The sequence below is a fragment of the Podarcis erhardii genome (genome assembly GCF_964252035.2).
Source record: "Podarcis erhardii genome assembly, chromosome: Z".
NCBI classification, from domain to species: Eukaryota; Metazoa; Chordata; class Lepidosauria; order Squamata; family Lacertidae; genus Podarcis; species Podarcis erhardii.
This window is the reverse complement of record NC_138504.1, coordinates 42,091,709-42,114,330: the sequence shown is the minus strand read 5'-3', so window position 1 is coordinate 42,114,330 and position 22,622 is coordinate 42,091,709. Positions and strand designations below refer to the sequence as shown.

Here is a 22,622-nt window from a genome sequence, read left to right as displayed (position 1 = left end):
TTCTAGGTATGAGCTTTCGTGTGCATGCACACTTCTTCAGATACACACAGAAGTGTGCATGCACACGAAAGCTCATACCTAGAACTAACTCAGTTGGTCTTTAAGGTGCTACTGGAAGGAATTTTTTTATTTTGTTTTGACCATGGCAGACCAACACGGCTACCTATCTGTAACTTATACCACTTTGAAAGTCATGGTTTCCACTGAAGAATTATGGGAACTGTTGCTTGTTAAGGGTGCAAGAGTACTGCTAGAAGAAACCCCCACCCCACCCCCCCACATTCTTCCTCACAGAGCTACAGTTCCTAGAGTTGGGAAACAGGATCAAATATGTCTCATTTTCCATCCCCCTCCCCCGAATACTTTTCATTCAATAGAGAGCAAGGTCCCATTTGCAGTATACAATAAAAGCATCTTTATACCACTTTGCCCAAAGAATCCTGGAACTATAGTTTGTTAAGGGTGCAGAGTACTGCTAGGAGAACTCCCTATTCCCATCACAGAGGTACAATCCCCAGAGTACCCTGTGAGCGGAGGGGATGCATTTGCACTATGCTGACCCTTCCTCCTCTACTATTCCCGGAATTCCTTGGGAAGAAGGATTGACTGTTAAAACACTTTGGGAATTGTAGCTCTGTGAGTGGGAGTAGGTGTCCCTAGCAGCTCTCAGCATCCTTAACACCTTCAGTTCGCAGGATTCTTTGGTGGAAGCCATGACTGTTTAAAAGTGGTGTCCCGCTGCTTTAAATTCATAGTAGATATGGCCTTAAGAACAAGCAAAACAGCTGAATTAAAAGTTATTAAGAGGCAGCTTCCAACTAATGCCCCATGGTGGAAGTGGGTCTGCATGAGCCATTTTGCCTTTCAGGGTTGTACCCAACTAAGTTCTACTCAGAGTAGGCCCACTGAGATTACTGGATCCAAGTTAAATAGTGTCTGTTATTCTTCAGTAAGTCTACTTTGAGCAGGACTAGCGTTGGATACAATCCTTGGTAACTAATCTTTGTCCGTTCCCCCCCCCCCCCCACAAATCACCTTTGGGCAAAGAGTCGTGCTCAGCAGAGGCTGTTTATGAGCTGGTGGCCCAGAAGAAGATGTCCCAGTTTCCCCCATCATCTGTCCCCTGAGTCTCTCAGCCCTTTCCCCTTCCCAATTCTACAGGATGTTTTGCTTTTCCTAAAAGGCGAGAAGAGCTTCCTGTCACACCAACTTACAGATGATGAAATGGGGGGTGGGGTGGGGGAAGAGGCAGAATTTGTTTTAGCACTTTCTGCTTGTCCTGCGAGCCCTTCAAATTTACTACCTGGTCGCCAAGTTCAAAAAGGTAGGTGTCTTCTTCCCGTACATTTGCCTCTGAATCAGAAATTAGCTCTCCAACATACCTGCGGGAGAAATGAGAAACCAGAATTGGAGACTAATGACCTTTTTTTTTGCAACAGATTTGGACATATGGTAGTTGATGCATTCAAAAGAACCTCCTTCCAAGGCAGCCTCTTCCTTAACACCCCAAAACCCGGTCCTCTCCATTTTGACAAGTTTTGGGTGACCTGAATGACTGCTCCCCTCATGGGGTCAGCTTGCACTCTTGTTCCCAGAAGCAAAAAGCCACAGCCTGGCATGTTACTCCAGAGCAGTGGCCTTTAATGAACTGTAGGAGAAGCTAGACTACATGGTAAGAGATCAATAAATGGGTCCCCAAATGCATATTCGGGTTAAAATAGGGTCCTGGGTCCGAAAAGGCTGAAGGCATTTGCTGGTGCCCATTGGGACTGGTAGGGCAGATGGCAGGGAGACCAACAGTAGGGGGGGGGCAGAGGCAATGACAAGTGATGCCAACATGTTGTCCTGCTCTGCCCTGCTGAGTTCTACATGGGAACAACACTGAGACTAAACAAGAGGAAGCTTACAGGCAAGGCCAGCACATCCTGGGCTGGTTCTAAGTAGGATGACAGGCATGTGATGGCTGGCTGAGGGCAGACTAGTGTTGCTTAGCCTGGGCTCCATTTTCCCAGTAGAGCAGCCTCCATTACTCTATACCAGGCATCCCCAATCTCGGCCCTCCAGATGTTTTGGGACCACAACTCCCATCATCCCTAGCTAACAGGACCAGTGGTCAGGGGTGATGGGAACTGTAGTCCCAAAACATCTGGAGGGCCGAGTTTGGGGGTGCCTGCTCTATACCAACAACTCTGTTAGAGATGCTCCCAAAGCATTTTCAGTCTGACAAAGTCACTCAATAATGTGAAGCTGGACCAGTGAGGGGTGTGGCCTAGGGAGAGACCAGAGGGTCTCCCATTCCTGCTCTGGCTGCAGAGGTATCTGGTCACCCTAAAGGCTCCACCTCTTCTGTCTGCAGCTTTTCCAAGACACAGCGAGACCACTTCACAGAGTTGCCTCCTAGCATCCTTTAAAGCTGGGGTGGGGGTCCCGTGGCCCTCAAGGTGCTGCTGGACTACAACTCCCATCACCCTTGACCATTTGCTATGGTGGCCAGGGCTGATGGGAGCCGGGAGCCTTCCACTCTGGAGTGTCCCTCCTGCATCACAATCTCTTCCAGATCCATTGGTGAGTGTGGTTAAAAGGTGGGCCTCCTAAACACATGGGCACATTTAAGGGTGAAATTGTTTCCACCCACCTTCTCCTAAACAATGCTAATATGTCATACCAGGTTAATTAGAAAGTAATAATCTGGTTCAGAGCAACTCTAACAAGATGTGCTAGGAATAACATTTCTAATTGTAATTACTTTAAGAACATTTTTAACTGTAATTGCTTTTAGATCTCTTTCAGCTGTAATTGTTTTTAGAATGTGTTAATCTGTTTTAGAATGTTTCTGTTTTTAAGTTGTGTATCTGTTTGCCACTCTGGGCTCCTCTGTGGAGGAAGGACTGGATACAGATTCAGTAAGTATATGAAATCAACAGACAACACACTTTAAAGGTTGCTAGCTAGGCTGCCTTTACGCTGCATACCTCCTTTCTCAGGTCTTTTGAGTCTCTGACTTTGCATCTCATCAAGCAGTTCTGTAGCATTGCAGAGGCTGTAAAAAATTCACCTCGGCTGCTGAGGAAAAGTCGCATCCATCAGGCTTGCTCTGGAGGTTCAAACTGCCTTGGGCTGTTCAAAGGTTATTAAGAAATATACGAGACCTAAGGGACACTCTTGCCTGGCAACTGTGCTCCTCTGACGGGGTAATGCTGAGAGTGCCATATACCCGAGAGGTTCATTTAGTTATGTACTAGTAACCAGGCTTTTAGTGTTGCAGCTCCAGCCCTCTGGAATCAATTAGGGATGTTTAGGTAAGCTGCTTATAAGCTGATCCGCTAAAAGCCGCTAAACCGCTAATAGCGCTAATCTACTAAGCTGTCAATGGGCTTGCTTCGCAAGACGAAAAAACCGCTATACGAAGAGCCTCACGGAACGGATTAATTTCGTCTTGCGAGGCACCACTGTAGTTTAGAAAAGGGATGGTGAACCTGTGCTCCTCCAGCTGCTGATGGACTGAAAACTATCATCATCCCTGACCATTGGCCATGCTGGCTACATCACGGCAGGAGATGGGAGTCCAGCAACATCTGGAGAGCCACAGCTTTCCCCCACCTGATTTAGGAGGAGGGGAGGCAATGACAGAAGCGTATGGCACCACAAATGGTGTGGAGAAAGCACAAAATGAGTACCGTATTTTTCGCTCTATAGGACGCACCAGACCATAGGAGGGGGAGAACAGAAGAAAAAAAAAATCTCCCCCTCTCTGCTCAGCGCCCCTTCAGTGAAGCGGTAGGAGAAATGGAGCCCCTTCCTTTCCTCCCCCTGCATCGCTGAAGGGGTGCTGCACAGCTCTTCCTCTTTGCTGAAGCCAGGAGAGTCTTGCTCTCCCGGCTTCAGCAAAAGGAACCCAAAGCCTTTGGAGCGCAGTGGGACCTCGCGCTGCACTCCGAAGGCTTCAGGCAGCTATCCCTGAAGCCTGGAGAGCGAGAGGGGCCGGTGCGCACTGACCCCTCTCGCTCTCCAGGCTTCAGCGAAAGCATCGCGAAGCCTCCGGAGTGTGGAGGGAGCGCTCCCTCTGCGCTTTGGAGGCTTCACGTTGCTATCGCTGAAGCCAAGGAGCCTGCATTCGCTCCATAGGACACACATACATTTCCCCTTAATTTTTGGAGGGGAAAAAGTGTGTCCTATGGAGCGAAAAATACGGTATTTCTCCCTCTCCCAGAATACTAGAACCTGGGACCACCCAATGAAGCTGAATGTTGGAAGCTAATAGAATCCACTGCCACCAAGTTGGGTGGGTTTAAAAGGAGTAAAACAAATTCATGGCAGTCAACTGCTACTAGCTGCAGTGGGTGTGCTCTACCTCTACTGCCTCTGACTGCCAATTGCTGGGAGAGTACTGCTGCTGTGTTCAGGTCCTGCTTTGCAGGCTTTCAATTGGGGTATCTGCTTGGCCACTGTGAAAACAGGATGCTGGAGCAGATGTGGATCCACCAGGGCTCTTTGTTATTTTCTTATTCATAAAACAGGACAGAAGGAAGCAAACAGTCTCCCTTAACTCCACAAAGTATTGTATGTATGAAGTCCACATGTATGAGTTCACAGTTGTCCCCTTCTGTTATTGAAGGCCCACACTTCCACCATAGGCACTGTGCTTCCTTTTCTTTTCCATGGAAATAGATGTGATGTCATGCAGAGGATTATGACATCAAATGTGGGAGAGCGATTAGCCGCTAAAACCAAAGGCGCCCTGAACTGATGTGAAGGGCAGAACCAGGAAGGCTCATTAATCACCAGAGCAGGCAGGCTCCAGACATAACGTGATTAATCTCCTCTCCACTTAAGATAGTCCAAGGGAAACAAATGATGGCCAGGAAGAGCTTTCTGAAACTCCCAGGGTAAAAACATGGCCAATTTCTAATGCAGCAAACCTTCCTAAGGCTGTGCTGAAGAACCAGGTTTCACAAGGGGCACTTGATATTTCTTTTTACTGTGGGGAAGGAGGCTCTGGAAGCAAGGCTGAATGAAGACAGGGTTAGGGAATGTTTTTCAGACTGAGGGCCACATCCCCTCGTGGGCAGTCTTCTCGAGGGCCACAAACCAGAGGTGGAATGCCTTTATGAATCAGGCCACATTCAAAGCCATGCAAAAATTAAAGGTTTCCACTCTCATACACCTATCCGCGCAGGGAAAGAGGCGGCATTATCACAGCCCACAGGGCATGGCCAGAAGGGGTGTAGCCTGGAGAGAGTCGCAAAGGAGCGTCTCCACCCCCATCATTCTGCCCGGACGCTGAGGTCCAGCGCCGAGGGCCTTCTGGCGGTTCCCTCATTGAGAGAAGCAAAGCTACAGGGAACCAGGCAGAGGGCCTTCTCGGTAGTGGCGCCCGCCCTGTGGAACGCCCTTCCAGCAGATGTCAAAGCGATAAACAACTACCTGACATTCAGAAGACATCTTAAGGCAGCCCTGTTCAGGGAAGTTTTTAACGTGTAATATTTTACTGTATTTTTTGTTTCTATGGAAGCCGCCCAGAGTGGCTGGGGAGGCCCAGCCAGATAATAAATTATTATTATTATTATTATTATTATTATTATTATTATTATTATTATTATTATAAAGGCCAGATAGATAAGTGTGATGGGCTACATTTGGCCCCCAGGCCTGAGGTGCCCTACAAGCACTAGCCCTACTTGGAGAGAACAGCTGAACAGAAAGCAACAAGGACAATGAGGAGCATGGTTAGCAGTGGACCAGGGCGGGGGTGGTTCAGCATGTTGCCTACCCGTTTTAAGCCCATGGGCAACTAGTTGCAGTGAACTGGGAGGGTGAGTGAGTGAGTGGGTGAGTCCATGTGCATCACTACCCAGCACACAAGGTGTCTGTCACTGTCACATACTAGGTAGTGCAACAGAGATCACGTAAGTTGCTGGTGAATGGCACTTGGCAACCTTGCAGAATTTATTTATTTATTTCAACAGCATTCCTATTGATTGCCTGGTTGTTAAGAGAGGGGAGAGAACAGCCACACAAAACAGTTCTTATGGGGAATGAATTTTTGCCTGGGATATTTCCAAGTCCAAGTCCACAATCTCAACTGGATACAACCTGAGCCCAAGGTGAATATGAGGCCTTGAACCCACATTCCATGGCCTCTTCCAAGATATGAGAATAATGGCACATGGGCTAAAACTCAAGGGTCCACATATGGAAGGGTCAGAGACTGAGTAAGGAAGTGTGTGTTTGGAGGGGGGGCACACTGCAAGCTTAAGCCCTTGTGACACAAGCTCTAAGGAGAGTTCTCTCTTCCTACTATGTGGAAAGAAGAAAAGAGAAGAAGAGTTTGGATTTGATATCCTGCTTTATCACCACCCTAAGGAGTCTCAAAGCGGCTAACATTCTCCTTTCCCTTCCTCCCCCACAACAAACACTCTGTGAGGTGAGTGGGGCTGAGAGACTTCAAAGAAGTGTGACTAGCCCAAGGTCACCCAGCAGCTGCATGTGGAGGAGCAGGGAATCGAAGCCGGTTCACCAGACTATGAGTCCACTGCTCTTAACCACTAGATCACACGGCTCTCACACCACACTGGCTCACACTTCCAACTGTTTTTTTTCTAAAGGCAAGGCACTCACTCGCAAACAAAGGTCCCCAGTGGAATGTCCTGCATTGTCCGCACGCCCCAGCTCATCTTCTGCGTCCGATAAAGCTGTAATCGAATCCTGGAAGGCAAAGATCAACCCTGTGAGAACTTGCACTCAATTTTTTAAAAATGCATTTGTAGATTTAACAGAATTAGTTCCCTGCTTAGCTGCAAACAAAACCTCTGAGGGTTCAAAGTTGTGTCCAACTAAGTTCTACTTAAAGAGCAGATGCCCCGAAATTAATGGATGTAAGTTAGTTGTGCCCATTATTTTCAACAGGCCTATTTTGAAAAGGCCTAGCATTGGATGAAACCTAAAGAATGTAAAATTTATATGAAAAATTGTAAAATAAAAGTCAGCATGTTTAAAAACTGGAATATCAGAAAAATCAACTGTTTTAAAAACTATCCCACGAGCTAAAATTGCAGCATAAAGTAATGTCAGCTTTACGTGGAACAGAGGCGATGTGTGTCACCGAAACAGCCAGATTAATTTCTATGGACTTGTGTTTTCAGCTGAAAGTAACTTGAATGTTTGATGCAGAAACCAATAATTTTCATTTTATTTTGGACTGCATCCGATGCTAGTCCTACTCAGAGAAGGCCCACTGAAAATAATGAACACGACTTGCTTAGATCTATTCATTTTAGCGGGTCTACTCTGAGCTGAACTCAGTTGGACCCTTCTTCTTCTTCAACAAGTCTTGAAGCTGTTTGCCAGCCTGCGGCCCACAGGACTCATTTCAGACTAGTTTACTCTCCCAGCCAAACACTCAAAACAGAATCCAGTCTCTGCTACCGATCAGAATTCAGGTGAGTCATGTAGGCTGCCTTCAAGGAATAATTCTTGATGTGCCACCTACACAATCTTTCTCTTGGTTTTATCTATTCCCCCCTCCCCAGCTTGAAATTCTTCAAATATTTGCAGATCATTGCAGGAAGCCGAAATGGCTTCCCTAGCATCAACGCTTCCAGAATCCACTTCTATGGTGTCTCCCTGTAAGAAAAACACTTGGGCCTAATTTGAATAGTAGAGTGCCTGGTATCTGGTGGGCGGGGCTTGTGTGCTTTGCTCCAGAATCAGCCCCTCTCTTTAGGGTGTGTTCAGTTAAGAGTGTCAGTTGTGAGGGACCAACTGCCTCTTCTTGTTTCTTGCCTCAAACTTGCCACATGTTTTATTTGGCTTCTCTCATCATGTTATTTTGTTGTAGTTTTCTTTATTACTAAAGCTTAGTTTACATTTACGTGAAAGGCTTATTTTTCTCAAAGAAAAATAAACTGTGCGGAGGAAAGGTGTGGTATGTCCTAAACTGCGTGCCTGAGGGGATATTCCCAGTTTGCCAGCATGTGGAGGGACCCCCATGTTAGCAGAAGTAGAAAGAATATGGGGAGAGGAATGCCTAATGAAACAGAGAGAGAGAGAGAGAGAGAGAGAGAGAGAGAGAGAGAGAGAGTCAGTCCAATGTGGGCTGAGTTTGCTCAGCGGCCACCAAATGTTGCATGTTTTAAGTGGAAATGCAAAATTGAGCAGGAGTGGGTGGGGTTAGAATAGAGAATCCTGGAAGAACAGGCTAGCTGGCAACCTTACACTGTAATGTTTTGTTGTAGGTTCCCTTGTTCATTAAGGCCACAATCCTATGCAATAAACTCAGTGGGACTCACTTCCAAGTAAACATGCAATATTTACAATCCGATAAAAGGGAAGAGTAAGAATAAAAGCAGGAATAGCCAGCTGCACAAATGCAGGAAGGGGGAAACCTGGCTCGTCAGGTAGTACATGTGAAAAGGATCTAGAGGTCTTTGTAGACCACAAAGCTTAACATGGGTCAACATGTGATACAGCAGCAAAAATATATATAAAAAAGGGGGGGCAGCTAATGCTATTCTAGACAGTATCAGCAGAAGTATAATGCCCTGGAGTCCTGCAACCAGTTCTGGGCACCACAATTTAAGGAGGATATTGACAAACTGGCAGAGGAGGGAAACCCAGATGATGAAGGGTCTGGAAACCAAGCCATATGAGGAACTGTTGAAAGAGCTGGGTATATTTAGCCTGGAAAAGAGGCGACAGGAGATACAAGAGCTATCTTTCAATGTCTCAAGGAACATGCAGCAAGCTTCTTTTCTCCTGCTCTGGAGGGTAGGACTCGAATCAAGGGCTTCAAGTTACAAGAAAGGAGATTCTGACTAAACATTAGGAAGAAAAGGAACGGACTTCCTTGGGAGGCTGTGGACTCTCCTTCCTTGAAGATTTTTAAGCAAAGATTGGACGGCCATCTGTCATGGATGCTTTAGTTGAGATTCCTGCATTGCTCTAGATGACCCTTGGGACCCATTCCAACTCTTATGATTCTATGAAGATGATTGTTTTGAGAAGGGTGTCAAACCACCAGTCCCTAGCAGTCTAGTGTGCTGGCTTAAAACAAACCACACTATCAAGAAGGCAGCCGGAACTTGAATAGAATGCTGTGGAATGGGCTGCTTCAAAGCTACATTTTTATAACTGGAGAAAAGAGCAGAGAGATGAAGGGGAAATGTTAATGCATTTTAAGCTATTCCACTGGATTTGTAGAAATCCCAAGAAGACCTTAGAATACACCTGCAGCGTCAGCCTAACTGGAAGTCCCCCCCTCCTCCTCCGCTGGCACCTCAGTTTAAGCATTCCTACACCAAAGCCCTGAAAACGCCTTCAAAATACATTAAAAGGAAGGCCCAGGGCGTTTTTTGAATCAACACAGGAAATGAAGACGACAAAAGTACTGCTTAAAGCCTCGCACAAAGGGCTTCAAAACCTGGCAAGGAAGGTTAGGATGAGATAAGCAACTAGTAGAGGCTGGAGGTGCTGGACTTGCAAAAGCTTCTGATCTCAACCCGGTTACAAAGCTTAGTGGGTGATTCTTGGGATGGCTGCTCTCCCTCCCTCTGCCTAAATCGACCATGTAGGAGAGATAATAATTAAACAAATAATTAAAATACCTGTGATAGAACAGTTCCATTTAAAAGCACCCGGGATTCCCCCCCTTTATTTAAAAAAAAAAAAAAAGGCAAGGGAAATCATATACATCAGGAGGTGATAAAGCACACATTCAACAGGGTGATCAAAATACAGTAATGATCCAATTACATATAGTAATACTGAGGGCATCCATCCAGCTGACAGAGGCAAGTATCAAAAGAACAGTGAGCAAAAGGTTACAAATTCCACCACAGACTCAGATGGAATGAAAGTGCATCTTTCAAATATACAGTGGTACCTCAGGTTAAGTACTTAATTCGTTCCGGAGGTCTGTACTTAACTTGAAACTGTTCTTAACCTGAAGCACCACCTTAGCTAATGGGGCCTCCCACTGCCGCCGTGCCACCGGAGCACGATTTCTGTTCTCATCCAGAAGCAAAGTTCTTAACCTGAAGCACTACTTCTGGGTTAGCGGAGTCTGTAACCTGAAGCATATGTAACCTGAAGCGTATGTAACCCGAGGTACCACTGTACCATAAAAATACCATTATTGCAATTATTGTTGTTAATTGTTAAGGCCGTCAGAGGAAATGGCTAAGTGGGGTCAGGATAAGGCATGACAAGAATATCCCAGCAGCTCTAACAATCCGCTCATTTCCTCATCCTAGCCAACCTTCGGAATTTGCTTTGGTTCACAACAGTGATCCAAGGCATTTGGGCTTCCTGGTCCCCACTTCCTTTCCATTTCATAAATTCTCCTTGGGTTTTAGGTAATTAATTCAATTTATATCCTTCAAGGAACTCAGGATGCTGTTAGTGATATTTCCCTCATGATGAGCAATTTTCTCTAAATTCCAAGGCTGAGAGATGTGCCCATTCAAGTTCTACTCAGAGTATACCCATTGATATTGAAACATTCAAGTGAGTGATGTCCATCTGTTTCAATGTGTCTACTATCCCCAGCGCACCATTTGAGCTTGGGTCTCTCTGGTCCTAGTCCAGCACTGCAAACCAGCAGTCATAAATATTTGCTGGACTACAACTCCCATCATTCCCAGGTCACACTGCCTGAGGCTGAAAGGAAGAAGAAGAGGAGTTTGGATTTGATATCCCGCCTTTCACTCCCTTTAAGGAGTCTCAAAGCGGCTAACATTCTCCTTTCCCTTCCTCCCCCACAACAAACACTCTGTGAGGTGAGTGGGGCTGAGAGACTTCAGAGAAGTGTGACTGGCCCAAGGTCACCCAGCAGCTGCATGTGGAGGAGCGGAGACGCGAACCCGGTTCCCCAGATTACGAGACTACCGCTCTTAACCACTACACCACACTGGTGGAGTCCAATGATATCTGGAGGGCTGCAGGCTCTCCTGCTCTTACCACTATACCCCACTGCCTCTCAATCACAGAACAGGGTGAGCAGCCCCCCCCCCAAAAAAAAACAACAGTGTTAGCTGTCTTACCGGAGTCCATTTTGCACCACACGATTCCGGCAATTCCTCCAACACGAGCAGGCATGGTTGCACTCAAAGATCAAAGGCGGCTCAGTAGTGCTGAATTCCGGTAGGAGCCGGCCATCCTGCAGAGAGGGCAAGTGGACAAGAGATGCATTAGCTGCACACCTGTGCACAGGAAGAATTGCAATGTTTAATGAGGAATGAGGACTTATGCCACAGTTCTGGTCTATCTTGGTCCAGGGCATCCGGCCTGCTCCTCAAGTAAACATAGGAATTAATCTTATATTGAGTCAGACCACTAGTCCACCTAGCTCAGAAGTCTACACTGGCTGGCAGCAGCTCTGCAACATTTGACTAAAGTCACTCTGAGCTCTACCTTGAGATGCCGCACATTGAACCTGTGGCCTTGAGCCAGCGTGGTGTAGTGGTTAAAAGCGGTGGACTGGTAACCTGGTGAACCAGGTTCACTTCCCCACTCCTCCACATGAAGCTGCTGGGTGACCTTGGGCTAGTCACACTTCTTTGAAGTCTCTCAGCCTCACTCACCTCACCTCACTCTTTGAAGTCTCTCAGCCCCACTCACCTCACAGAGTGTTTGTTGTGGGGGAGGAAGGGAAAAGAGATTGTTAGCTGCTTTGAGACTCCTTAAGGGGAGTGATAAGCAGGTTTAAACCACAGAGCCTAGGACTTGCTGATCAGAAGGTCAGCAGTTCGAATCCCCGCAATGGGGTGAGCTCCCATTGCTCGGTCCCTGCTCCTGCCAACCTAGTAGTTCGAAAGCACATCAAAGTGCTTCCAGCGGGAAGGTAAATGGCATTTCCGTGTGCTGCTCTGGTTTGCCAAAAGTGGCTTAGTCATGCTGGCCACATGACCCAGAAGCAGTACGCCGGCTCCCTCGGCCAATAAAGCGAGATGAGCGCCGCAACCCCAGAGTCGGTCACGACTGGACCTAATGGTCAGGGGTCCCTTTACCTTTACCTTTTAAGGGGAGTGATAAAGCAGGATATCAAGTCCAAACTTATCCTCCTCTTCTTCTTGCAGAGCAGATGTCCTACCACTGATCTACATCCCTTCCCTCAAGTCATAGCGTACTTACAGACATAGGAGCACATAATGCTGTCTTATGCTGACTCATGCCATTGGTCCATCTAACTCAGTACTGTCCACACTGACTGGTAGTCGTTCTACAAGCCTTCAGAGGTGGAGTACTTTTCTAGCCTAACCTGGAGCTGCTGCTGGGGACTGAACCTGGGTCCTTCCTCAGGCAAAGCAGAAGCACAGACACTGAGCTACAGCCCTGCCTCTGAAAAAGCTTCTGCTCCCCTTCCCCCAAAGAGCTACAGTGCTGCTGTTGCTCCCCAACATCTCACCTGTATGTCTCCCTCCTTCCCCCTTAATACTGCCCACAAGCATTTTCATGGATTCTTCTGCAGAAGCAATGAATCCAAATCAAGCCTCAAACCCCCTGTGACTCCCCTAGGAAATCAAACTATGCATTTCAAGGGGAAAGGGTTATGTCTTTCAGCTGACCCTGCACATTGTGCTAGGCAGGGTGGAACTTGGAGGGGTAAGAACAACATAATTTGCAAGTGGGAGAGATAACTCATTTGAGGATTCCCCTTCTCTTAACAGGGAAGAGGAGCTCCCCGCTAGACCTGAGCAGTAGTGATCCCCCCCCCAGTCCCACTACTCACACCCTCCAAATCCACAAAGCTGAGAAAGCAGGCAAACGTCCTCACCTTGTCATACCAGCAGCGCATACTCAGCTGTCCACACAAGCAGTTGCTGGAGGAGCAGTCGTCTATGCACACACAGTACTGCAAGCAAAACAGCAAGAAGCAGCAAGTCACACGTGTGTGTGTGTGCATGTAATCCAAAGGTTTGCATGATGCTGGCATGCAAGGAGCTGACCCACCATTGGGCTTGTGGGGCCCAGCTAGTTGATCTACGAAGAAGCATCATGTAGGCTTTGCATATCACTAGTGCGTAGTGCTGGATAAAAGGATATTAAAAAGGAAGAGGAATCTTGCTGTGAAAGCCAATGAAGGTTCTGGAGCTCAAGCTCTCTGTCAGATGGGGGAAATACCAAATATCTGGGGCCCTGTTAGTGGGGTGAGGGTTTTAGGAAGGCAATGGACATTTTTCAGGATGAACATATGTATTCTGCAATCTTATTCTAGATCAGGGCTGAGGAGCTGGATTCCAAGTGGTAGTGGATCCTGACCTCCTTCACCCACTGCAGCCCAAGTCTGAAAGGCAGGTGGTGTAAAACTGCCTGCCAATCACCTGACATTGCAATGACATAAGAGGACCAGAGTTCACCAGACTATGTAGGGCTGCAAGGGCACAGCACTCCACAATCCCCAATGATCAGCTGGTTGCCTGCATTTCCAAAGTGCTGTGCGCAGGGTTATGCAGCTGCTGCCAATCATCTGACTGTCTACAAGCCCTGTTTTGCTCCAGTCCCATTCTTAACCTGCCCCACAGTTTCAGCCATAATAGACATTGGGAGTAGGGTAGGTGGAACTGGCTATTCTATAATCACATTCCATGATGAGCTCCTAAGTTCCAAAAGGAGATGACAGAGGAAGAAAAACTGAGTGCATCAGTTCCCACACAAACTGTAAAGAAGTAAAGGGAGTAGACAAGAAAGAAGAGGGGGAGACTGAGCAGCCTGCTCAGGTGTGAACTGAGCAGAGAGCACCCTCTTTCACGACAAGGAGAAAGGGGAGAAATTTCAGGTGTTAAGTCCAAACAGTTTTTATTTCAGGAGGGCTTTTGCACCATGAATGCTGCTTTGGGGTTTTCAATCTATGTTTTAAACTCTGGACATTGTACTGTATATCGTGTTGTTGTTTTATTGCTATGGCTGATGGCTGATGCAATTAAAGATTCATTCATTCTGGACATTGTATGCCTTCCTTTCTTTTCTTCATAAACCACCCCAAGAAATTCATGCAAAGTGGGCTATCATATAAATAGCAGGATAGAGAAAAGAAAAAGGGAAGATCAAAAAGGTAGCTGCAAGCAGCCTGTCTAACCTGCAAATGAGTGATGTTCCTATCAATGTGCATGGGGGACGTCACACAATTCTGCGAAACGTATTTGTAGTCGCTAGGACAGGGCTCGACGTCGACAGAATTGACGCAAGGAATCGGGATCCGTTCATAACCCCGGGCAATGTCTCTGTCGCAGCAGGGAGAAGAAAATAATCACTTTTAAACTACAGTAATAAAAGATACACAAAGCGAGAGCACTTCCCTGTGTGTTGTCTCCACTGCTAGTGCTGCTTAGAGTAGACCCACAGAAACTAATGGATGCAACTAACACAGATCCATTCATTCCAATGGGTCTACTCTAACAGAACTTAGCTGGGTACAACTCAGAATCATCCTAAAGCAGGCATAGGCAAACTCAGCCCTCCAGATGTTTTGGGACTACAATTCCCATCTTCCCTGACCACTGGTCCTGCTAGCTAGGGATCATGGGAGTTGTAGGCCAAAAAACATCTGGAGGGCTGAGTTTGCTTGACTGTCCTAAAGCAACATGAACCAGTATGACATTGCTTTTAATTACTGAAGAAGAGCCATGCTGGACCAGGACAATGACCCATCTAGTCCAGCATCTTCTTCTCATAGTGGCCTCCTGGACTCCTGTGGGAAACCTGCATGGAGGACCAGAGCACAAGAGCACTCTCCCACTACAGTGGTGCCCCGCAAGACGAATGCCTCGCAAGACGGAAAACCCGCTAGACGAAAGGGTTTTCCATTTTGGAGGTGCTTCGCAAAACGAATTTCCTATGGGCTTGCTTCGCAAGACGAAAATGTCTTGCGAGTTCCTGCGTTTCCCCCCCACACCTTTTTCTAAGCCGCTAAGCCGCTTATCAGCTGATCCGCTTATCAGCTGATCCGCTAAGCCGCTAATAGCGCTAATCCACTAAGCCGCTAATGGGCTTGCTTCGCAAGACGAAAAAACCGCAAGACGAAGAGACTCGCGGAACGGATTCTTTTCGTCTTGCGAGGTACTGTGGTTTCCAGCAACTGATATTCAGAAGCATCGCTGTCTCTGACTGGGGAGGCAGAGCATACTGACATTTCATCTTGGTGTTTCCAAATTCGGAAATCTGCAGCTAAGACTCTCTGAATGAACCTTGGCCACCGGAGATCCCTGTTTTTTTTAATTACACATTTGGTTGCCCAACATTAAGCTTGTCACCAGGGCGCTCCAGAGTTGCATCGGCAGAGGGCAGTGGCCTATGGGTGAGGCAGGCAAACCTCTCACACCTGCTCAGTATCTTCTCCACCTGGATGGGCTTTTCAGGCATCGAATCCTTGAGGGTCTTGTTCATTTGCAGAGCAACCCAGACTTGAGTGTTGTAGCTCGAACACTGCAGGGGAGTTTCGCCTTCTTTGTTTTTCAGGGCAACGTCCGAACCACGTGAAAGAAAGAGGCTGCAAGATGGGGGGGGAGGGGGGGAGCCAAAAAGATGTGAAACTAATGTAGCCCTAAGTCATCTAGCAGCTATCTTTATATATGACTTTTAGAAGACATCTCAAGGTAGCCCTGTATAGGGAAGTTTTAATGTTTTATATCTTACTGTGTTTTTTTACTTTGTTGGAAGCCGCCCAGAGTGGCTGGGGCAACCCAGTCAGATGGATGGGGTACAAATAAAATTAACATCACCACCACCACCACCACTATAGCTCAGTGGTTAGAGCATCTACTTTGCACACAGAAAGTCCCAGTTTCAATCTCTGGCCTCTCCAGGTAGGGCTGGGGTGGTCTCCCTGTCTGAAAGCCTGGAGAGCTGTCAGCTTAGTTAATTCCAAGCTAGATGAATCAATGGTCTGACTCAGTATAAGGTAGCTTAAAAATGGAATGACGCAGAAAGCGTTCCAGCGGTCAGACAGAGAGGCCTGGAGTGAGGTCCCTCTACTCTGAATTGTGCAGAAGGAATCACCACTGAATTCAATGGAGCATATACCCAGATAACTCTTCACAGGATTGTGCAGAATTGCTGTATATTATACACAATGAAGCCTATCAATGTATCTAATGGATCAATACAGCTGCCTGCCTAACTCTCCTGGGGTGGCTAGAGGAGTAGTCATCAAGAGGCACTGGACTTCAAAACGTGCACCACCTTTCCCCAACCTGGTGCTCTCCAAGTGCTGCTCGACTGCAGCTCCCATCAGAGCCAGTAGCCAGGAATGATGGGAGAGAGGTTGCATTCCAACATCTGGAAGACACCAGATTGGGGGAGGCTGCACTAAGCCCTTGAACCTGGGGGACCTTCTTCTGCATCCCAAGCATGTGTTCCACCACTGTGCTCCAGCCATTTCCCTTCACACAGCTGAAGTGGACCTGTCTAAGAGGAAGCCCTTTCCATGTTTTAGGTGGCCAACTGCTCTATCACAGGGGAGGCTCTCTGAATGTTATTGGACGCCTGACTCCCATGAACCACAGTCAGCATGGCCTATGGGCAGAGGTTCTCAACCCTTTTGAGTCCATGGCTCCCTTGACCAACTACATTCTTTCTGTTGCTCCCCTGTGAAGAAACACACTCACGCCTCAGGAGTCCAGTTATGTTGCCCCTTGCCTGCAGAGCTGGCAGCCTCCTGCCTCTTTCCCTTGTGGAGGGTTCCTTCAGCTTTGCCTCTTCTCCTCTCCCCTTCTTGGGAGTACTTGCAGCAGTGGTGGTGGTTGCTGCCACTACACCAGCAGCCCCTGATCTCTAAGGCACCCCCTTAGGCACCCCAAAGAGAAGCACTTCCTCACGCCACCTCACAGGGACCTGGGAAATGGATGCCCCTGATCAAAGGCAGCTGAATGTGAGGCCAGCAACTTACTCATCTCAGGAGGCAGCAATGGCACCATTCACTTGGGGAGCTTGTAGCCAGGGCCACTGCAATGAACAGCTGTGCGAGATTCTGGGAGGCAGAGACACAAGGGGGCATCAGAAGAGGGAGGAAAGGAAGGAGGGATGGAGGCCAGTGCTGCCTGCAGCACACCTGACTATCATTCAAGGCACACCAGGGTGCTGAGGAGCACTGGTTGACAACCACTGCTCTATGGTTAGGATGGTGACAGCTGTAGTCCAACAGCATTTGGGAGCAGAGGGAGCATAGGCTCCCCATCCCTAAAGGCCCAGATAGTCTGACCTGATACATGAGCAATAACGCTGGCATCTGGAGGTCTGCCTGCTTGATAAACACTTAGGGGGCAACCTAAGGCTGCTTTGCCCTCCAGTGGCAGAAATCGCAGCACCATTGGTTGCAACTGTTTGCAGAATGGCAGTCAAATGTACTGCTCCAATGCCAGAGTTTTTTAACAAAAGGAAATAGCAAAGCACTGCTCTCTTCCTGACTTTTGGCATTTTTAAGAACGTAAGAAGAGCCCTGCCAGATCAGTCAAGAGATCCTTCTGGTCCTGCCTCTTGGTCTCACAGTGGCCAAACAGATGCCTCAATGGGAAGCCTGCAAACAGGACCTGGGTGCAACAGAACTCTCCCCGCTTGCGATTCCCAGCAACTGGTATTCATGGGCATTCTGCGTCTGACAGTGAAAGCAGTATATATTACATAAATACCCTCGTTTCATGCTCAGATTCAAGTAGCTTGCCTGAGGCCATGCACTTGGCCTTTGAATGCACAATTCTCAGACTGAGATCTAATGTTTGAACGTCTGCCCTATGTGCAATCATTTAATAAAAAAAGATTGACAACAAGCCCACAAGCAGGACCTGAGCGCAACAGTGGTTTCTCAACTTGCAATTCTCGGGTACATTGCCTCTGATGGTGGAGGGGAGAACGTGGCCATTGTGGCTGGCAGCCACTGACATGCTCCTCCTCTATGGATTTGTCTAACCCTCTTTCAAAGCCATCCAAACTGGTGGTAATCACTACCTATTGTGGAAGCGAATTCCAGTTATGTGCTGTGTCATCCCCCAACCCTTTTTAAAGCAACAAAAAGCAAGAAATTTAAAGGAGTTTTGGTTTGGCCGTGAAAGAAATAGAGAAGTACAGTAGGCATGGCACGATAAAAGCTGTTTCTTCAATGCTCAGCTTTTCCGGGGTTGTGAGACTAAGAAAAACTTTTTTGTGTACAAAATTGTGCATTTGGGGAAAGCTTTTATACACCTCTATCATGTTCAGCTGCTCCTGCCAACCTAGCAGTTTGAAAGCACGTCAAAGTGCAAGTAGATAAATAGGTACCACTCCGGCGGGAAGGTAAACGGCGTTTCCATGCGCTGCTCTGGTTCGCCAGAAGCGGCTTAGTCATGCTGGCCACGTGACCCAGAAGCTGTACGCCGGCTCCTTCGGCCAATAAAGCGAGATGAGCGCCACAACCCCAGAGTCGGCCACGACTGGACCTAATGGTCAGGGGTCCCTTTACCTTTATCATGTTCAGCAGAGGCTGAGTGGAAGAAATGGGAAGGTACCACAAGGCATCACCTTTCCCCTTGCCCATCCATCCCGGGAGCCTCCCCCCCGCCCATGAGGAGGGCAATGAAGGGAGGGGGGGGACTCCTGGGGGGTGGGGCATACTTACACCACACACTCGTAGCGGTTCTCTCGGGCGGCGATGTGCAGTGGGGAATCTCCGTGGATATTCACTGCGTGCAGGTCACACTTAGCAGCCAGCAAAATCTCCGCAATGTCGACACACCCCGAAAAAGCAGCCCAGTGTAAACAAATGTTCTCCTCCTGGAAATTTGGCAGGGGGGGGAGGGGGGAGAACAGAAAGTTTAGTGTGCTCATCCTTGGCACCAGGGAAGGGGGGGGACTACCCTGTCCTTAAGCTCTTGTTCCCTGCAGTACGTGGGCTGCCTTTTCTAGGCTGCTCAAGCTGTGCTTTCAGGCATGTGAGGCAGGGAGCTCCCAGCAACAGCCGCCTCCGAGTTCACTGAGGATGGTGGGGGAGGGGGAAGCTTGAAGCGAGGGCTGCCCTCCTTGCCTTATAAGGACAGATGAGTCATTTGTCTGCAGGTCGCAGCATGATCTGGGTGAATCCATGGGGAGACGCTGCCACAGACACGAAGGTATTAGCAGAGGAACTGTGTGACCCAGACATGTAGGACACCCGTGGAAGTCTCGAAAAGACAAGTCCCCCAAGGGGGGCCAGCAGCTGGCAAATTTGAAGAGGGATGGAGGGAGGCAGCAGTGCCTCCACCATCCTCAGTCAGAGGCTGCCTGTGGGCAACCCTTGATTGCTCCTGGCTGCAGTTTCCCTCCAGATCTGGAAAGATTTGAATACTGATTGGCCTGCTGCAGAAAAGGGGTTTTTTTTTATCAATTGAGCCTGTGGATTTTTCTACTGTTGCTCAGCTCTGAAGAGCAGCCTGGAGCCCCTCCTGGGCTATTATTAAGGGCTCTACTAGGACAAATCTTTCACAGGGTGGGAGTGGAGGAACAGAAACAAGACCAAATCTCGTCTTCCCTATTCACATCACAGGCCAAAGCTGTTAGCAGCTGCCCTGGAGCGAGAGGGGGCTCTGCTCCCCCATCTCAGTGAGACTCAGCAAATGAGCCTCATCCTGCAGAGGTGTGCAATGGCAACAGAAGTGGCTGTGTCTGCTCTGTGCTTCCTCTGCCAGCCTGGTGCTCAAGGCGTAACCTTGTTGATACTGAAATACAGGCTTTCCAGACAAATGTTCTTGTGGACATGGGAGAAGTAGGACCTTGGCGCTAACCAGAACCCCTGATACACCTGTGTCACTGCCACCTTACTACCTGTCTGTTTGGCATTGGTCTAAAGAGAGACCTATGCACAGACAAATGCATGTGTATAGGCTATGGGTGAGGAACTTAAAATCCAGGGCCTTGTTGGACTCTGATCATGCCTCTTGCTTGTCTGCATGGAAGACAGAGGAGGAGTTTATGAGTTGTGTGGAATCTAGCCTCTTGTGCAAAGGGAAAATGTGCATTTGTTCCTCCACCTACTTTTGCATCTGGCCCCACTCACCACTTGTGTATATACTTCCAGGAATGCTGCCCAGAAGGAATGTGGACCTCTGGCCGAGATAAAAAAATCCCCACCCTTGAATCAGAGGCAGATGCCAATCCACTCACTGTTCCACCTGAAAGATTTGTGCAAATCTATAGCCCTTGCTGGGGAGTAAGCCTCGCCAAACATGGCAAAATTTACTCCTGAGTAAACAGGCTCTGAGTTGCTCTTGTTATAATGCCCAACACTGCTCTTGAGCTGAAAAAATGTTCCCCTCTTCCCTGAACCACAATCCCTGGGCCAATCCTGGTTCTCAATACAAGGAAGAGTGTTAATTGGGAAGGGTTTCCCAGCCTATAACTCCCAGCAGCCAGATTGACCAGCAGCCAGTGTTGACGAGAACTATAGTCCAGCAACACGCAGAGCAGTATTCATGAATTCTGTGGCCCCAGGGGTTGCACTGCAACTTCCATAATCCCTCATCATTAGCTAAACTGGGTGGAGATTGAGGGAATGATAAACGCAACATCTGGGGACCCAGCCCAAAGTTGAAGAGCACTGACCTAGAGGATCACAGGTTTCCCACCCTGGGTCTAAGGAGCAGCATTCTAATACTGCATGCAAGGAAGGGAGAATGTCCCTATTTAGAAAATGCATTTCCTCCTGAGGGCGGGGCAGGGGGCTCTTAAAAGAGTATGGATGGGGAACCTGGAGCCCTCCAAATGTTGCTAGACTCCAACCCCCACCATCCCCAGCAACGATGGAAACTGCAGTCTGATCAGGCCTGACAATTTAAACTGCTACCAAATACTAAGCAGAGCAGAGCCCAAGACTTACATTGTCCCGGATGTTGATGTCTGACCCTTTGGCCAGCAGCAGCTTCACCAGCTCAACGTGTTTGTACTCAGTGGCCCATATCATTGGTGTCCAGCCTCCATCATCCTGGGAATGTAGGAAGAACCCAGCTTGATCAGACCCCAAGCTCCATCTGGTGGCAGCCCAGGTGTGGGGAACCTCAGGCCTGCAAACTTCAGGCTGTTGCACTAATCACTCCAAACAAGTGTGCTCCCGTACTGCATTAAGACAGTCCAGGAGTGGAGAATGATGTTGGCTATGCAGAACATCTCCAGGTTCTATCACTACTAACGGGCTGCAGTCTGCAGATAAGTTGCACTTCCACCAGCAGCAGAATGTGGTATTACCATACCTATCTTGTGCAGCTCCAGACCCCAGAGCAGGGAAGGGGAAGCTCAGGTCCTGCCCCTTGGGACTCTCCCCCAGGCTACACCCTTCACCAGCCCTGCCTTGCAACCTCCTTGAGTGTTTTAGCCTGGCTGGAACATGTTCTTGAATTCTAATAGAGCCTCTTGCTCACCTGGTTGGAGGACAGAGAGGTTGTTTGTGTAGAAGCTAGTCTACTGTGCTAAGGTAAAAGCAACATTAGTAGCTCCACTCACTTTTGCCTCTGGCTCTGCCCACCAGTGGCACATGGCCCTTGGAAGGTTGCCCAGAAGGGAGTGTGGCCCTAAAGTTGAAAGGGTTTCCCATCCCAGTATATGGGAGTCTAGGGAGGGGGCATTTTTCTGAGTGTGCAAGTGTCTGCCACACACGGCTCATTGTCCTGATGCTTTGTAAGGACTGCATGGGCAGCAACTTACCTGGCAGTTGACATCCACCTGCTCGTTGCCCAGGAGGTACTGCACCACGTCGTAATGGCCCTTCTTGGCTGCCAGGTGCAAACAGGTGGAACCTTCCGCATCCTGAACAAGGACACACAAAAGCAGGAATATGTATCACTTCAAGTCACTGGTATGTTTTCAGTGTGGATTTCTGGAAGAAAGCACGCTGGAGGCCAGAGCCTAAATAATATGACCCATCAAGCTGAGTGTAGGCCCTCAACCCAATACGTTTGCAGTAGAAATTGCAGAGTTCAAGCCACTGGTCCATCTAGTTCTGTATTGTCTACACTAACTAGCAGCAGCTCTCTGGGATTTCAGGCAAGGGACAGCCCCAGACCTACATGGAGATGCCAGGGATTGAATCTGGGACCTTCTGGAGGCAAAGCAGATGCTCTACCACTGAGCTAGAGACCCATCTCAAAGAGAACATAGGAAGCTGCCCAATATAGTCCCAGGCCACTGGTCTATCTAGTTCTGTATTGTCTACACTGACTGGCAGCAGCCCTCCAGGATTTCAGACTCCGATTTCTCTACTGATGCCAGGGATTGAAACCCTCTTGCAATCAGGGGCAAAACTTAAATTTTTGCAAATTTATTCAGGGAGGGGTCTTAAAAATGTTTTGGGGTGTGAGGAATTTTAATCTTTTATTTTGGTGATTGGACAACATTTAGCTGGTAAGTCTACGTTTGATAAGGAACATAAACTGCTTTCAGAAAACCGAAGAATTTTAATGTTATCTTCTGAGAATATCAGGTAACGCTTAATAATAGTAATAATAATAATAATAACTGCAGGTACTTGGCAATCATTTTAAATGAGTCCTATGCAATTTTACACACGTTTTACTTAGCAAGCAAAACTAAACTATATTAATTTAACTAAAACAAATTTTGAACTCCCGGGTCATGTTACAACCTTTTAGCATCCCTCATTTGGGGAATCTGAAAGCTTAAAAATTTGACAC

At 47.9% G+C, this 22,622-nt stretch overlaps 2 protein-coding genes across 15 annotated transcripts in view; one reads left to right on the top strand and one right to left on the bottom strand.

Annotated features, from left to right (window-relative positions):
- The window catches only part of SLC31A2 (solute carrier family 31 member 2), an 833,895-nt gene that overhangs the window by 668,731 nt on the left and 142,542 nt on the right, over positions 1 to 22,622 (top strand). The window lies entirely within an intron of this gene.
- The window catches only part of EHMT1 (euchromatic histone lysine methyltransferase 1), a 143,311-nt gene that overhangs the window by 5,378 nt on the left and 115,311 nt on the right, over positions 1 to 22,622 (bottom strand). For all 13 annotated transcript variants that reach the window (XM_081847448.1, XM_081847452.1, XM_081847457.1 and 10 more), the window contains 9 exons: positions 21,637 to 21,738; positions 20,816 to 20,920; positions 18,584 to 18,738; positions 15,317 to 15,484; positions 14,075 to 14,219; positions 12,773 to 12,850; positions 11,040 to 11,155; positions 6,619 to 6,705; positions 1,304 to 1,382 (listed from right to left, as the gene is read on the bottom strand). In XM_081847448.1, coding sequence (XP_081703574.1) covers positions 1,304 to 1,382; positions 6,619 to 6,705; positions 11,040 to 11,155; positions 12,773 to 12,850; positions 14,075 to 14,219; positions 15,317 to 15,484; positions 18,584 to 18,738; positions 20,816 to 20,920; positions 21,637 to 21,738 — 1,035 coding nt within the window. The remainder of the gene's footprint in view (positions 1 to 1,303; positions 1,383 to 6,618; positions 6,706 to 11,039; positions 11,156 to 12,772; positions 12,851 to 14,074; positions 14,220 to 15,316; positions 15,485 to 18,583; positions 18,739 to 20,815; positions 20,921 to 21,636; positions 21,739 to 22,622) is intronic.